Consider the following 17,848-nt stretch of genomic DNA (forward strand, 5'->3'; position numbering starts at 1 on the left):
GCTCTGGGCAACAGAGCGAGACCCTGTCTCAAAAAAAACAAAAATGCCTATACAATAAATCTATAAAAAGTGGGTTTTGTGTGTCTATACACACACACACCTGCATAGACACTCAGGTGTTCTGGAAAGACACAGGAATCTGAAGCCAAAATACTTGTGATTTTTTTTCAGCTCTGCCACTCACCAAATGTCTGATGGGATTAGTTACCTGCCATCTCAGAATTTCTCTTCTGTAAAATAAGGTAATAGTACCTCCCAGTTATGAAAAACTATCACATGAGATGGCAGATGAGAAAACACTATATTCCTTGTAAAACCTGACAAATATGTGCAAGATTATATAAAGACTGTCTTCTGTCCATTTTCAAATGTGGAAAAGTGAAAGCAGGACAGGATGTTGGGATTTCTGTCAGAGATTTGCTGGCTTCCACCTGCAGAAATTGAAGTAATTGGGGTTCTTACACCTAAGTACTAACCGAGTCTGGTTGCAGTTTGCCCCCATGGCTACATGAAGCTTTTAGAAGAGTCAGCCTGGTAGACATGGAATGTTGAATGGTGGTGGAGTGTACCCACACACCTCCCACCAAGTCAGCTCCAGGTTCAGAAGCAGCAGCCCCAGTGGAGTGCATGCGTGTTTGTAACTCAGCTGAGCCACCTTTCAAGAAGCAGAGGCTTTCCAAACAGGGATGCCCCCCAACTCTGCCTATTCTGCTTTTGGTTCAACTTGACTTCCTACCTTCAGTGAGGACATGGAGAATTCATCTAGACTGGGTACCTGAGCAAACTTGGCAGAGCGAAGAGAAATGAGGAAGGCCCTAGGTAGACAGGCCCTGTGGAAGGAAAGAATGAAAGAGGACAGAAAGAAACTCCCATTTTCTTTAGCACAGTCTCTTCAGATTAAGGATGAAGAAGCTGGGGTTCTGAATTGGTTGGCCTTAGGTAATGGTCACAAAAACAAGTCAATGGCGTTTCCACATCCACACATTGAGATATATTTCTGCCCTTGGTATTCATTTTCTCTGATCTCCAATTAAAGATCTATTCGTCATTTTAAAGCCTTCCTTCCTTTCTACTCTGTGGTCAGCGTAACATTGGTGGTTTGAAACTGGCCATAATAGCAGCATTTACATCATGGGAACTAGCATATGTTACATCAGGGTTTTTTTGTTTTGTTTCTGGAGAGCCAGTAAACATACATCATCACACCACTTAAATATTCTCTGCTTAAATATTCTCTGCTCCTTCCTGGTAAAGATAGCCTCATCTCTCTCTCCCCACTCCCAAACTCCATCCAGCACGTGCACATTGGGTCACTCTATTGTGCTGTTTTCCTACCCAGAAGGGCCCTGTCTCAAATGACCCCTACGCTTCTGGTCTGATTTAAGTTCCATACTCTTTCCTATGAGGTGTACCCACTGCATACATTTCTATGTTGTTTCTCACCTTCCCTGTTTTCATGTCTGCTCTCCAAATTTTATGAGGAAGCCTAGAACACTTTTTGGAGATACTCATTCGCTTAAATATCACTTCAGTGAGGCCCTCCATTGACCATTTTCCCACTCCCAGAGGGGCAGGGAGGCCTTCTGAGAAAGTGAACATGGTCTAGTGGATAGTGATGCTGGGAATGTGAACTGTCAGCAACAGCATAGCTAGGAATGCAGTGAGCAAAGGCACTGTGAAGACACAAGCAGAGCTCTTCAACCAATGACCCCAGGGACTTTCTCTGGGTTGCCTGGCAATGAACTGGGAACAATGGCTGCTTCTTTCCCTGTGGGAGGATCAGCCAATGTTCCCAGGTGCTGGAAGGCTGGCTTTCTCAGCTGACACCCACACAGAAAATGTTTATTCTCTTTATCAAGTCTGCTCTCATGCTTTCTCTACGAAAAGGAACAGCCCGGGCTGTGTGTGGGTCCCTTTCTGGAGCACAGCCTCTCTGTGCATCAGGCTACCCCCTTCCTGGGCTCAGGGCTCTGTAGGCTGCAGGAGAACAGGCACTGTGTATCTGCAACCCTCTGCCCACTAGTTCCAGCTGGCACAAGCAACACTGTGCCTGCTGACAAGACAGGCAGAAGCCACGAGAGGAATTAAATTACCTCCGAAGGTGGTAGACAGTGGAAATGAGTGGATATAGGCTTTCATTAAAGGGCTAGGATTTAACTTCTTAATCATTATTCCAGTCACCTTGTATCTCATCTTCTCAAATGCTCTTAATGAAAGTCACAAACCAATAGCTCTCTCTGTAATTTTCCATTTATGCCCCCCTTTCTGTTGTCCATTATTTGTCGACTATCTCTCTTTCCTCTCCATTTAACATTAGCTATTTTTAAAGCAGCACTTCAGCAAAGTTTCTTTTCTGTTTTGCACTGGGTAGTGTTGAAATATGTGGAGGCCCTACTGCCACATGCCACAGATGCCCCAGTGGCAGTCAGTCATGTAGGACCTAAGAGTTGAGCTCCTGGTTTCTGGTGGGCCCACATTTGTGTCATGGTGCAGCATATGTGGACTGGTCGTCTGGCTCTGTGATCAGGAATCTAACTTTTAGCTTGGATCTAACCTTTAGCTCAGAAGCTGAGCCTCAGGTTGAGATCGATATTCCTTGTTGCCCAAATGTACTGTAGTTTGCTATGCTATCCAAACTACATGTAATTGATCGATTTCTAAGCTCATTCACATGATTCAGTGAATACAATTCTTTCCAGGGCTGTTAGGCCAAAGGCCTCAAATCCCTATGTGGGCCTCTCCACAGGAGACTGCACCACATGGCAGCTGACTTTCTTCCAAAACAATGAGCAAGTGAGAGGGCCCAAGAAAGAAGCCATAACCATGTGTAACCTAATGTCAAAAGTGACACAGCATCATTTTTGACATATTCTATTTGTGAGAAGCAAGTCCCTAGGTGCAGCCCACAGGAAAGGAGATAATACCAGAGGATGAATCCTCAGAGGCAGGGATCATCCTGGAGAATACCTGCCACACTGGGTAAATCGCAACCTGTGTAAAACAAGGCAAAACTGTCTTCTTGATCTGACATCCTTATAAATGGAAGTGCACCTCTGTGTTTTCTAGGGCACTTTGCTAAGTGCAAGTACAGAGTCACATGCAGGTACAGGGTCACAGTCTAAAACTGCAGAAATATTTGTGGTGTTTGAGTTTCTGTTTGTTTCTATCACTTGCCCATTAACTCTCTGATGCTGCTGTATCTCACTGGAAACTACATCTCCCAGGTTTCCTTGTTCTCTAGTTTCCAGTAGATTTGTCCAATGGGTGTCACTGATGGACGATCATGATGGGGCCAGAGTATTTCTCTTCTATTTTGTTTCCTGGGGCTTCTCCAGCCTCCTTGGTACTTTGACTTTAGTCCTACCACAGAGCCTTTCTCCTGGTGGTCTCAATTCTTGCCTTACCAGCCTGCGCTCTCCCTGCTTAACTCCAGCATCACCTCTTCCCTTTGTTCCTAGAGGACAGAGGTGGCAACTTTCTGCTGCAGCTTATCTGTGGGTTGCCCTCACCCCCTCTCTTGGGTTTCTCAACTCTTTCATCACCTGTTTATATAATTACCTCTATTTAATTCCTTCTATATGAAATCCCTAGAGTGGACTGTACTTGTACACTGACAAACAGTAGGATTGAATGAACATTGGCCTTTCCTGAGCAACTCATGTACAGAGAGCACAGTTTGGAGTGTTTGCTAGTCCTAAATGTCAGACTTGGTCCTCATGCTGCTGGAAATTTAGAAGATGGTCACTTCTTCAGGATGTACCTTCACCACTCTGGGCTTAAGTTTCTTGTTTTGTAAAGTGGGAGGATTTGTGATATCTGTGGTCCCTTAAATCTCTGAATATTAGGGACTCTAGAATTTTTCCATAAGGAAGGTTTAGGAACTGCATGCTGATTGAGAAGTGGTGGAAGCATTTTATATGAGACTAGCATGGGACGGTGAGGAGAATAGTAAAAAATAAGAAGGAAAGGAACAGAAAACCCAAAACCCTAAATTGTCCATATTCCAGAAGGTGAGTGCCACTGGTGGACACTATGAGGAAAGCTAACATGAATCATGCCATGACTTCATAAAATAAGTACATTATCTCACAAATCGCTTCCTGTTTTATATTCCACTCCCTGCTTTCTACCTCACCCCCAAATCAAGGAAGGGTGCTTAGGAATAAAGTTCTAGCCTGGGCAACATGGCAAAACTCTGCCTCTACAAAAAATACAAAACTTAACAGGGCATGGTGGCGTTCACTTGTGATCCCAGTTTCTCTGGACGCTAAAGTGAGAGGATTACTTGAGCCCGAGGGGCGGAGGCTGAAATGAGCCGAGATCATGCCACTACGATCCAGCCTGGGCAATGGGAGTGAGACTCTGTCTCGGGGGGAAAAATAGAATAAAGTTAACAAACAGGAAAATAACATCTTGTTGGACTTGGGATAACAATAATTTACAAAGAATGGTAGAATTCGTTACTAGAAAAGTCTCATGAAGAGAGGCAGCTATCTTAGCTGTAAGACCATGGGCAATTGACATCTTTGGGCATGATTTTGTTTTCTGAAAAATGGTTTTAAGAGTATAAGGGTTATTATAGGACTGAGTATTTGTCAAGTGCTTAGAACAGTATCTAGCACATAGTATCTACTCTATAGTAAATTTCATGAATATATTGCAATAGTCTAAATTGTCATCCACTACACTTATATTGTAACTGACATAATTTTTTTTTTTTTTAACATGGAGTCTTGGTCTGTCACCCAGGCTGGAGTACAGTGGCACAATCTTTGCTCACTGTAACCTCTTCCTCCTAGGTTCAAGCAATTCTTCTGCCTCAGCCTCCCTAGTAGCTGGAATTATAGGCGTGCACCACCACACCCAGCTAATTGTTTTTGTATTTTTAGTAGAGATGGGGTTTCATCATGTTGGCCAGGCTGGTCTCAAACTCCTTACCTTAGATGATCTGCCCACCTCGGTCTCCCAAAGTTCTGGGATTACAGGCATGAGCCACCGTGCCTGGCCATAACTGACAAAAATTAAACAGGTATATTATACTGAAAACATGTTCCTCCATTAGTAGTTCTAAGCAAACGTGCCTCCAAAGGCCAAGGAAACTGAGAGGCTTAAGAAGGATGATGACAAATCAAGAAAGAAAATTTTCATAGGGACTTATAAACAGAAGCCATGTCTTCCATGGCATGTAGACAACTTGGTGAATTTGCCTACCTGCCATTACCCCACCCCAAACCCCAGGGCTTATAGATCATAGGGAATTTGCCTAAGGGCAGGATTTATAGTAAGTATGTGTTTACAATAATATCAAGATTGTTTTGACTTAAGGGCAGGATTTATGGTAAGTACAGGGAAGTAGAAATCTTAGAGGCATTCCCAGAACTGGGATTATTTAGAAGTCAATACAGCAGATTAGCATCTAAGATTGAGTTACTTTAGTCTCCACACTAGAAATTCAGAGACTTCATGTAACAGCAACTCTGATTAAAAAAAAAAAAAAAGAAAGAAAAAGAAAAAGGCTGGTGATCACCTAGAAAATAGAATGGTGAATTGTTCACTGTATCTTTTCCACAGAGCAGAACGCAGTACACAAGTGTCCCTGGGATAGAGGAGCCGATTGGTCAGGAGACCACTGCTTGATGAAAATGTCTTTTATTACAACTCTATGCACAGAAATTATCTTCTAATTTGTATCTTTGCCTCCAGACCAGAATGTAATGCAATAAACACATCTCTAATACATATATATTTTTTTTGAGACGGAGTCTTGCTCTGTCGCCCAGGCTGGAGTGCAGTGGCGCGATCTCAGCTCACCGGAAGCTCTGCCTCCTGGGTTCACGCCATTCTCCTGCCTCAGCCTCCTGAGTAGCTGGGACTACAGGCGCCCGCCACCACGCCCGGCTAATTTTTTGTATTTTTAGTAGAGACGGTGTTTCACCTGGTTAGCCAGGATGGTCTCGATCTCCTGACCTCGTGATCCGCCCGCCTCAGCCTCCCAAAGTGCTAGGATTATAGGCGTCAGCCACCGCGCCCGGCTCTGATACAAACTTTTTAAAAATTTTATTTTTATTTTATTTTTATTTTATTTTTTTATTTTTGCGACGGAGTCTCGCTCTGTCGCCCGGGCTGCAGTGCAGTGGCGCGATCTCGGCTCACTGCAAGCTCCGCCTCCCAGGTTCACGCCATTCTCCTGCCTCAGCCTCCTGAGTAGCTGGGACTACAGGCGCCCACCACCGCGCCCAGCTAATTTTTTGTATTTTTAGTAGAGACGGGGTTTCACCGTGTTAGCCAGGATGGTCTCGATCTCCTGACCTCGTGATCCGCCCGCCTCGGCCTCCCAAAGTGCTGGGATTACAGGCGTGAGCCACCGCGCCCGGCCTTCTGATACAAATTTTTAATATGAAGTGTATCTTTCATTATAAATTGATAAAGTAATGGTATGGCTTATAAACCTATCTCATGTGAATTTAGGTTTGAATAATCATAGTAATAGATATTCTTACTATGTGCAAGACATTGTTATAAGCACTTCAAAAATATTGTCTACTCCTACCAACAATCCTACTAAAGTAGGTAATAGTTGTAACCGTTAAGTTTTTGCCAAGCTATATAAAAACTCCCCACATCTTGGTGGATAATAACAAGAAGGGTTATTTCAGGCCCAAATTCTATTTCTGTATGAATCAGCAATGGCTCTGCTCCATATTTTCTTCATAGACAGACCCAGGCTGAGAGAAACTGACATAAAGGGATCTCAATGCTCTTAAAGATTCTGCAGGAAAGTAGACACATGGTACTTCCACTCATATTTTATTGACCAAAGCAACTCACTTACAAAGACTTACGTGTAGGTAGTAGGAAAGAGTGCTCCTTACATGGAGAGGAATATAGTAAACCCATATCAATGGGCAAGGATATATAATACTCCCAAAAAGGGCAGTAAAATCATGGGAGCAATAGTACAATTTACTACATATTCTTATCTAAATTTTAGGCATGAGAAAATTGAGAAATAGAGTTTAGGAAGTTTCTTAAAGTCACCTAGTAAACAATACAGGATTGAGATTGAAATGGAGTGGTCTGTCTCCATAACTCTGATACCCAGACTCCAAGATGGCTCAGTAAATTCTCACCTTCTAGTATTCACAGACTTGTATATCTTGTGTATCTCACTCCCAAATTGGATAGCTCTGACCTATGAAACTAATAAATATTGTGACTCCCAAGAGGTTAAGTCATAAATGATATCATGACTTCTGTTTTGCTGTCTCTTGAATCACTCTGGAGGAAGCCAGCTGCCATATATTGAACCCTTGTGTAGCCCTACAAAAGATGTCATGTGCCAAGGAACGGAAGTCTTCTGCTAATACCCAACATCAGCTTTCTAGCCAGGTAAGCCATCTGGGAATTTTCCAGTCCCATTCTTCAGCTTAAGTCTGCAGATGACTAAAGTCCCAGCAAATAGCTTGCCTCCAATCTCATGACAGATCCCGTGTTGAAACTACAGTTCACTCACCCTCAAATTCCTGAATCATGGAAACCATGTGACATAATGAATTTTTCCTATTATTTTAAGCCACTAAATTTTGGGACAATTTGTTATGTAGCAATAGAGTCTATACCAGAGTCAATCTGTTTAAACACTATGCCAAGCTGCCACTCCATATAAATTAGTGATCATGCGTAAACAGATAATCCTTACATTTACAAACCAGCAAATTCATTTAATATAAGGGGGATGGAAAGGAAAAAGTAAAGAGATATTGAGGAAACAATAACAGGAAGTATCATAGATAAAGAGAGAAACTGAAAAACTGAAGATACACAAGAAGGCCAAATGCAATGTGTTCATTAAACCACCTCTTCCAAAGACAGAGGCCAGAACTTTGAATAAATAGATGCTGAAGAGATTCTTTGAAAAAATGATTATAGGTTCAATGTTAAAGTGAATGGAAAGGTTGCCAATATCTCCAAAACCAATGTTTTTCACCCTGCTGCCTATAACATAGTATTTCTTCAGTATTCTGATTGCTATTCATGAAGACAATTTAGTTGGTTGTGATCAGCTTTACTGAAATTAGAGAGGGGAAGGGAGAAGAGGGGAAAGGTGAGGAAGGGAGGAGAGGAATGCCCAAACATGGTCTCCACGTGCATCTTGGCTTTCACAGACCACAGTGGCCTCAGAATCATCAAATTTCTTATGAGATAGTTTAGAGACACAAGCCTGAAGAGTCAACAAAATTAAATAGGCCAGGTTATACAACCATGAGAATGTCCATGAGGAGTAGACTAGATAAGTAAATACATGGGGCCAAATTTATAATATAGAACAGCAATGCAAATCAACAAAATTGAGCTTCCTGCATCAATATAATAAAGAGGAATGGATCCTAGTGAAGGAAAAAAAGAGCAAGGCACACAATAATACACTATGATTTCACATATATGAATTTCAGAAACAGGACAAACTGAATCATACTGTTCATGGATACATATGTACATATACCTATAAAGAAAAAAACTAGAAAATGATTTTAATAAAAGTTCAGATAATGGAGAGAAGGAGAGTACAAAGGGAATAGTATCTGGATGTCCAGGACACTAAGCAGACATTTTTTAAAAAATAAACTTTATCATATTTTTAAGAAAAACACATTGTTTGTTTTTGTTTTTTGTTTCTTTCTTTGAGACAGAGTCTCACATTGTCACCCAGGCTGGAGTGCAGTGGCAGGATCTTGGCTCACTGCAGCCTCCACCTCCCAGGTTCAAGAGATTCTCCCACCTCAGTCTCCTGAGTAGCTGTAATCCCCACCACCATGCCCAGCTAATTTTTTTGTATTATTAGTAGAGACAGAGTTTCACCATGTTGGCCAGGCTGATCTTGAACTCCTGACCTCAAGTGATCCGCCCACCTCAGCCTCCCAAAGTGCTGGGATTACAGGCGTGAGCCACCGTGCGCAGCTCTAGAAAGATGTTGTTTGTTAAAAAAGAAATCCATGCTGACAGTAGAAATTTTGAAAACACATAAAGGTTTAGATACAATAATAAAAATAATTTGTATTTCCACCACTATGGAGACTCTCTATATCACAGTTTGGTGTTTTGCATTGTTTCTTTTTACCACCTATGAAAAGTATTCTTTTTTTTTTTTTTTTTTTTGAGACGGAGTCTTGCTCTGTCACCCAGGCTGCAGTGCAGTGGCATGATCTCCGCTCACTGCAAGCTCCGACTCCTGGGTTCACGCCATTCTCCTGCCTCAGCCTCCCGAGTAGCTGGGACTACAGGTGCTCGCCACCACGCCTGGCTAATTTTTTGTATTTTTAGTAGAGATGGGGTTTCACTTTGTTAGCCAGGATGGTCTTGATCTCCTGTCCTCGTGATCCGCCCGCCTCGGCCTCCCAAAGTGCTGGGATTACAGGCGTGAGCCACCACGCCCGTCAGAAAGTATTCTAACATGGCAAAATCCTAAGAGAATTATTTTTCCAAAAAATTGTGAAAAAAAGTTGCAAATAGAGTATACAATGTTTCTTATTTTCAGCAACTGTTTTCCTGTAATGTTAATGTTTTACATAACCATATACAATGATCAGAAATAGGAAGTAGACATTGGTAAAATATTAACTAAACTTCTGACCCATTCAAATATCACACATCTTCCCCCTAATGTTCTTTTTCTGTGTCAGAATCCTATTCTGGATCCCCCACTGAATTTAGTCACTACTTGTTTCTTAGACTCTTTAAGTCTGTATTAGTTCTGCTGTCTGTTCTTATATTTATGATGTTCACACTTTTGAAGAGTGCTGATGAGTTATTTTGAAGAATATCCCTTGATGATTGTCCTTTTTTTTTCCACTGGAGTGAGTTTCTGGGTTTTTGACAGGAAATACTACCAAAATGATAAAATGTCCTTCTCAATGCAATGAGTTTATGAAACACATATGCCTTGTTGCTTTGTGATGTTTACTTTACTTAGTTAAGGTGGTGATTGCTAGGATTCTTCAATGTAAAGTTACTATCTTTTCCTTTGTAGTTGATAAGGTAACTTGGAGAAGCAAATCATGCCTCTTAAAATTTGCCCACTAATTTTAGCATCCATTGATGGATTTTATGTGAAACAAGATCACTATATTCTTTGCCGGCCGGGTGCGGTGGCTCAAGCCTGTAATCCCAGCACTTTGGGAGGCCGAGGCGGGCGGATCACGAGGTCAGGATATCGAGACCATCCTGGCTAACACGGTGAAACCCCGTCTCTACTAAAAATCCAAAAAATTAGCCGGGCATGGTGGTGGGCGCCTGTAGTCCCAGCTACTCGGGAGGCTGAGGCAGGACAATGGCGTGAAACCGGGAGGCGGAGCTTGTAGTGAGCCAAGATCACATCACTGCACTCCAGCCTGGGCGACAGAGCCAGACTGCGTCTCAAAAAACAAAGAAACAAATATTGTTTGCTTAATGATCATTTTCTGTTTCCCTCCTTCCTACTACATTTAGTATTTGGAATTATATTGTAAGGAAGAATTATCCCTTCTTTTTATTTATAAACATAAGTTAAAATCCAATACTTTTATTTATTTTTTTTTTAAGACAAGGTCTTGCTCTGTTGCCCAGGCTGGAGTGAGCGGTGCAATCACAGCTTACTGAAGCCTCGAAATCCTGGGTTCAAGGGATCCTTCTACCTCAGCCTTCCACGTAGCTAGTACTACAAGTGCAAACTACCACACCTGGCTAATTTTTTTTTTTTTTTTGCAAGGTTCATTTTAGCTAAATATTCTTTTTCCACCAGTGAGAACACTGACTGTCATTATATACAAATAAATAATTTTACTTATTTGCTTAATAGTAATGTGCACATAAAGTAGTTTCAGAATTGATAACCCATATTAATAACACTTTTGCTAAATTATAGTATATACTATACTAATCCATATATATTAGATTACAGTGTGTATGTATATGTATATATGATTGATTTTTTTGTCTTTAGCCTTAAAGTATCCAAGTAAATTTTTTTTTTTTTTTTTTTTTTTTTGAGATGGAGTCTTGCTCTATCACTCAGGCTGGAGTGCAGTGACGTGATCTCGGCTCACTGCAACCTCTGCCTCACGGGTTCAAGTGATTCTCTTGCCTCAGCCTCCCAAGTAGCTGGGATTACAGGTGCGTGCCAAAACAGCTGGCTGATTTTTTTATTTTTAGTAGAGACTGAGTTTCACCATGTTGGCCAGGCTGGTCTTGAACTCCTGACCTCAGGTGATCTGCCTGCCTCGGCCTTCCAAAGTGTTGGGATTACAGGTGTAAGCCACCGTGCCTGCCCAGGGAGTATGCAATTAGTATTGTATTCCAATGTTACTTAGGTTAACTTTTATCTTCTTCCCTCCCTTAAGTGTTACTATGTTATTAAGTTAATACAGCTTGGTTTATTTGTTTCATTCCTTGTATTCCATTTTGTATCCCCCATTTCTATCAGTTTTAATCGTTTGTTTAATAGTTTATTTTGCTGGTATAAGAAACATTACTATAGTTGTAAGGGTCACTTATATGAAAAGGTATAGTCAAAAAAGTGTCATTCCCTTCTTATCCTTACTGTTTTTTCCCATTCCCCCTTCTTTCCACCTGTTTCTTTCTCATCCACCTCCCATAGGTAGTCAATGATTTTTAGTTTTTGGTTTAGTTTTCTATATTTCTTTTGCACAAATGAATAGAAAATTGTCTGTTTTCTTGTACTCCCTTCTTTCTCAGCAAATGTCATTATATTAAGTATATTCTTTTGGACTTTGCCTTATCACTTAAATGTATATCCTGGAATTGAAACTAGTTCATAGAGATCTTAGTCATTTTTGTAGCTGCATATTACTGTACTGTGTAAATGCATCCTACTTTATCCAACCACTCTCTTATGTGGGGCATTAAAGTTTTTTGAAATATTTTATAATTCCAAACATTGCTGTGATGAATAACCATGGGTGTGCAAACCACAGTGTTAATTATTGACTTAAGTAAAAAGGAAACAATGTTGAAGATACTATATAGTCCATCTGTTTAGCATAAAGCACCTCTTTTCCAAACTCTATCTTTAATGAAACAATCATGGTAACATCATATTAAAATACAGAAATTCAGAATTAAGCTCTTTGACTGCAGAACTGTGAGGTAAAAGCAACCAAGCACAATCTTCTCTTTTATTTCAACTTTTCTGCAAATCACATTGTTCCCCTTAGTTCATAGTCATATTTGTAGCTGCATATTACTGCTATCATGTCCAAAATAAAAACAATTAGAGTGTCCCCCATTTTCCACCACTCAGGGTACCTTAGAGACTTTAAAAATGTCAATGATATCAAATTACTTTCTTAGCTCATTAAAGAATAACATACTTGATAATATTTTATGACTATAAAAGCTCAAGAAATTGCACAAGGAAGACATACTGTGGACATGTGAACAGGCACAGTAGAAATGTCTTTTACTAAGGGGCCTAACACACAAAGATTTGTGTATATAACTAAAACTACATGCAACGAAAACTGGTATTTTATATTCTATTCTATTTCACTAAAAAGAGAAATATTTTGTCCTTGACAACTAAATTGATTTCACAACTTTTCATGCTTGTTCAGACCTGTAGTTTGAGAAAATACTGTTTAATAAGCATACATGTTTTGAAGTAAAACCAACGTGTGCTGGAATCTGCAATGTACCTCTTACCAACAGTTTTCTCAAGAGAACTTGTTACCTCTGCATGTCCATTTCCTACTTTGTAAAGTAGAAATACTATCCATAACAGAGGATTGTTACACTGACTAAGTAAGAATGCAGGTAACTCAGGCTGCAGCCCAGTTGTGGGGGAAAAAAAATTTCAGATAGCATGTAGTACAGTAGCCAACAAATGGGAAGGATGACTATCATTAAAAATGATAAAATGGATAAGGAATGTAGATGCTGTACTAGAGGATTCAAGTAGTCCATAAGCAGCCAAGGTTCAGTCTACCTTCTGTGGTTGGAAAATAATGACTCATTGGATGCTTAACTTTAGTTACTCTCCTTTCTCCTTCTTCAGCCCACTATAGTGGCCAGCCAGGTGTGAATCAAAGGAAGTCAAGATTGGACTAATGCTGTCCCCGTCTTTCCAATATATGGTCATATTCAGCATGGATATCTTTTCTAAGATCTCACAGACATGCCCAGAAATCCCTGGGAGAACTCACGTGACAGGAAGCACATTTGCCCTGTTGGTCATCTCTAGTGAGTTCAGCAGAGTTGCCAAACTTGGCTCGGCATAAGAGTGGCATGAGAAAACTGATAAATATTCAGATTCTGAGGACCTACTGAAGAGTTATTATATCAGAATAATCTTGAGCAAGGCCTCAGAATCTATGTTTAAAACACATGCATGACTGGGTGGTTCATACCTGTAATCCCAGCAGTTTGGGAGGCCGAGGCTGTTGGATCACCTGATATCAGGAGTTGGAGACCAGCCTGACCAACATGGTGAAACCCTGTCTCTACTAAAAATACAAAAATTAGCTGGGTGTGGTGGCAGGCACCTGTAATCCCAGCTACTTGGGCGGCTGAGACAGGAGAACCGCTTGAACCCGGGAAGTGGACTTTGCAGTGAGCAGAAATCGCTCCATTGATTGCACTCTAGCCTCGGTGACAAGAGCGAATCTCCATCTCAAGAAAATAGTAACAAAATAAAAAATAGAACACATGCATGAACATGTGTGTGTGCATACACGCCTAGTTCTGAGATAGCCAGCCCGCTGATCAATAAGAAAGTAAGGCCTTTTGTTATTGTTCCTATTTCATCACCGACAAGTGTCAAATAGATGCTTGATTTCATAGTGGTCAATCCTCAATCTCTGTCACCAAGGCTCGAGAGCACGTTCACTGCAACCTCCGCCTTCCTGGTTCAAGGGATTTTCCTGCCTCAGCCTCCCGAGTAGCTGGGATTACACCACCACACCTAACTATTATTATTATTATTATTATTTTATTTTAGCAGAGATGGGGTTTCACCTTGTTAGTCAGGCTGGCCTCGGACTCCTGATCTCAAGTCATCCATTCGCCTCAGCATCTCAAAGTGCTGGGATTACCGGCGTGAGCCACCTCTCCCAGCCCATGCATTTGGAGGCAGAGGCAGTGGTTGCAGTGAACCAAGATCGCGCCATTGCACTCCAGCCTGGGTGACACAGTGAGACTCTGTCTCAAAAAAAGAAAAGAAAAGTAAAGAAAACACACCACACCTTAAGGAGGCAAGCAGTGGAAGTTGAAAGACCACAGAATTTGGAGAGTTTAACTCCTTCCTAGCCATGAGGAATACACTGGATAAAGTGAGGCATGTGAAAGCAAACTTCCATGTGTTGTGTAAGTTTCAGTCATTTACAGGAGTGGTTTTTGTTGTCATTAAATAGGTATAATATTACCATTCTGGAATCAAATGCCCATATAATCAGTTTCCCTAGTCTGTTTTGGAGATTTATCCATCTCCCTTTTTATTTCAATAAATACCAAAGGGCATATTTATTTTTGCACTGATGTGCAATAATTAGATAGAAAATACACATCAAGATATTAAAAACATTGATAATTTACATCACTTTTATAACAAATTCAACATTAAAAAGTACTGTTTTGATACATTTCACTCGTGTTATATCAAAATTCTATATTCTCCTTATTTCAGTAGCAGAATTTGTGTCTGGAGATTTTGGGCAATGAAATTAAAATTTAAAATGATATCCAACGCCGTGTTACAATCAGCCACGTCCACAGAACAGTATCATATCACCTTATAGCACTGGGCAAAATTTTATTTTGTTTCCATGATAAGTGGCTTGTAGTTCCACCCATACTGTTCCAGCCATATCGTTTTTCAGAAAAAATTCTTTTTTTTTTTTTTGAGACGGAGTCTTGCTCTTTCGCCTAGGCCTGACTGCAGTGGCACTATCTAGGCTCACTGCAAGCCCCGCCTCCCGGGTTCACGCCATTCTCCTGCCTCAGTCTCCCGAGTAGCTGGGACTGCAGGCGCCCGCCACCGCACCCGGCTAATTTTTTGTACTTTTAGTAGAGACAGGGTTTCACCGTGTTAGCCAGGATGGTCTCGATCTCCTGACCTCGTGATCCGCCCGCCTCGGCCTCCCAAAGTGCTGGGATTACAGGCGTGAGCCACCGCGCCCGGACCAGAAATAATTCTTTTGGTTGGGCTTTCATTGCCAGTTTACATACACTCTTCTTGATTGGGCAACTACCTAAAGAAATTCACTCAGACATTGTTCAAAGGATGTTTTCAGAGGGCAATGATTTATAATAGCTTAGATAGACTCTCAAAGCTCTGCTTCTGAGATCGAAATTTGAACTTGTCATTTAATCACTACATGTCACTTATTTTTCTTTCTATTGAGCTCTGGGAAGCATTGGAATACAATCTTCAGGGGGATTGAAACCATACGTGGTGAGTGGACTAGTCATTCCTCAACTATTCAGTAATAATAGGGGCTGGGTTTCACTAATAATGGGAGTAGATGTTTCAATCTACGTTTCTTATTTATTTTGCCTTATCATCAATGCTTGAATTTCAGCTCTAAGCTACTTTATTGCAATTTGGTTCTGAAGCATATGCCAAAAGCACTCAGCAAGGTTGCAGACAAATGCTTTAAAGTAAAGTGCACCTCCACTTCCAGTGACTTTATGAACATCACATTTGAAAATTAATCCTTTTTCATCTCTGTACCCTGAGTACATTTTGGACTTCCCTTCGTTCCCAAATACCCTGAATTCAAGGTATCTCAATCCATGGAGCAATTGTCCAGAGGAAGAGAGAAGCAACAGCCCCGCCCCCAACCCTTGGGAGCAGAAAGGGAAAGAATTATCCAAAGAATTGTTTAAAAACTCAGATGTAGCGGAGAGATGTAAAACCATGGCTGTATAGATTGATGTCCCAGGGGTCCAAAACTTAATCTCAAGTGGGCAATAATTTGTTTGGCATTAAACTAAACCAGTTTGATGAACTCAAATGCCCTCGGCTCAATAGGCAGGACTCTCCGAGGAGCCTGTGTTACTTCCCTCACTTAAGTGCAGATTTGTAATAAAAATCTTAATGCCAGTGGCATGCTTTTTAGATATATAAGAAGCTAACCACTTGGAGTATCATATTTGAGAGGTCAGAAAAGTCCACAGTTAAAGATCGGTTTATAATTTACGAAGAAAATAGAAAGTTTTGTTTCTCTGAGTTGAAATTTGCCAAGCACGGCGGGAAATATTGCAAGTTTTTGGCACAAGGCTTTGTGCTTTCCTTATAATTTGAGATCTGCGTGAAGCCTGAGGGTTCGGGGATCATTATCTGAGAAAAACCGGGCAGTTCGGTGTAGACAATTTTTATATTTTTGGCTTTTTTTGAGGTGTAACAAACACAACTCGGGATCCGAGAGGACACTCTGCGGCTGCCAGCGAGGCGGGCTGGACAGCGCACCAATCACGGCGCAGCTCCGCCCTATATAAACGGGCGGGCGCAACGCCGCGGCCCGAGTCCCGGCCAGTGCCTCTGCTTCCGGCTCGAATTGCTCTCGCTCACGCTTGCCTTCAACATGTCCGAGACTGCGCCTGCCGCGCCCGCTGCTCCGGCCCCTGCCGAGAAGACTCCCGTGAAGAAGAAGGCCCGCAAGTCTGCAGGTGCGGCCAAGCGCAAAGCGTCTGGGCCCCCGGTGTCCGAGCTCATTACTAAAGCTGTTGCCGCTTCCAAGGAGCGCAGCGGCGTATCTTTGGCCGCTCTCAAGAAAGCGCTGGCAGCCGCTGGCTATGACGTGGAGAAGAACAACAGCCGCATCAAGCTGGGTCTCAAAAGCCTGGTGAGCAAGGGCACCCTGGTGCAGACCAAGGGCACCGGCGCGTCGGGTTCCTTCAAACTCAACAAGAAGGCGGCCTCTGGGGAAGCCAAGCCTAAGGCTAAAAAGGCAGGCGCGGCCAAGGCCAAGAAGCCAGCAGGAGCGGCGAAGAAGCCCAAGAAGGCGACGGGGGCGGCCACCCCTAAGAAGAGCGCCAAGAAGACCCCAAAGAAGGCGAAGAAGCCGGCTGCAGCTGCTGGAGCCAAAAAAGCGAAAAGCCCGAAAAAGGCGAAAGCAGCCAAGCCAAAAAAGGCGCCCAAGAGCCCAGCGAAGGCCAAAGCAGTGAAACCCAAGGCGGCTAAACCAAAGACCGCCAAGCCCAAGGCAGCCAAGCCAAAGAAGGCGGCAGCCAAGAAAAAGTAGAAAGTTCCTTTGGCCAACTGCTTAGAAGCCCAACACAACCCAAAGGCTCTTTTCAGAGCCACCCACCGCTCTCAGTAAAAGAGCTGTTGCACTATTAGGGGGCGTGGCTCGGGAAAACGCTGCTAAGCAGGGGCGGGTCTCCTGGGAACAAAGTCGGGGAGAGGAGTGGGATTGTGTGTGTCTCGGTAGCTATTTTTGACTAAGGGGTCGCGTCGCCCAACCCGGAGTGCAGTGGCGTCATCGCGGTTTTGTGTTCTCGAGTGTCGGAGTTGAACCCATTTGGGCCTCCCTTGTTCTTTGCACTTAGCAGGCCCTGGCCTGCAGATAGCATGGGAAAAAAAATGTTGGGATTTTCCCGGGTTTCTAAGTTGGGTTTTTCCGAGTTCCAAACGGCACAGTGTATCAATTTCTGTGCTGGTTGCAAGCCTACTGGTTATCCCTATCGAGTATGGCAGGCAGTGAGGGAGTTCAGAGGAGTACGTCTTAGGACAAGTGGCATAGTATTGACATTATTTCCGAAGGGCTACATTTCAAGTGCTTGGGGAGACCACTGCCACATAACTGAAAATTAGAAACCGACACTGCAGAAAAATACTTGGTCCTTAAATGTGGCA

At 42.3% G+C, this 17,848-nt stretch overlaps 1 protein-coding gene across 1 annotated transcript; it reads left to right on the plus strand.

The window, feature by feature from the left end:
- Positions 1-16,514: 16,514 nt before the first annotated feature.
- Positions 16,515-17,299, plus strand: H1-4 (H1.4 linker histone, cluster member). Its single transcript, NM_001376930.1, has one exon. It carries the CDS (start codon positions 16,575-16,577, stop codon positions 17,232-17,234), a length of 660 nt encoding a protein of 219 aa, NP_001363859.1. The 5' UTR covers positions 16,515-16,574; the 3' UTR covers positions 17,235-17,299.
- The last annotated feature ends 549 nt before the right edge of the window (positions 17,300-17,848 follow it).

This window comes from Pan troglodytes, chromosome 5 (genome assembly GCF_028858775.2).
Source record: "Pan troglodytes isolate AG18354 chromosome 5, NHGRI_mPanTro3-v2.0_pri, whole genome shotgun sequence".
NCBI lineage: Eukaryota > Metazoa > Chordata > Mammalia > Primates > Hominidae > Pan > Pan troglodytes.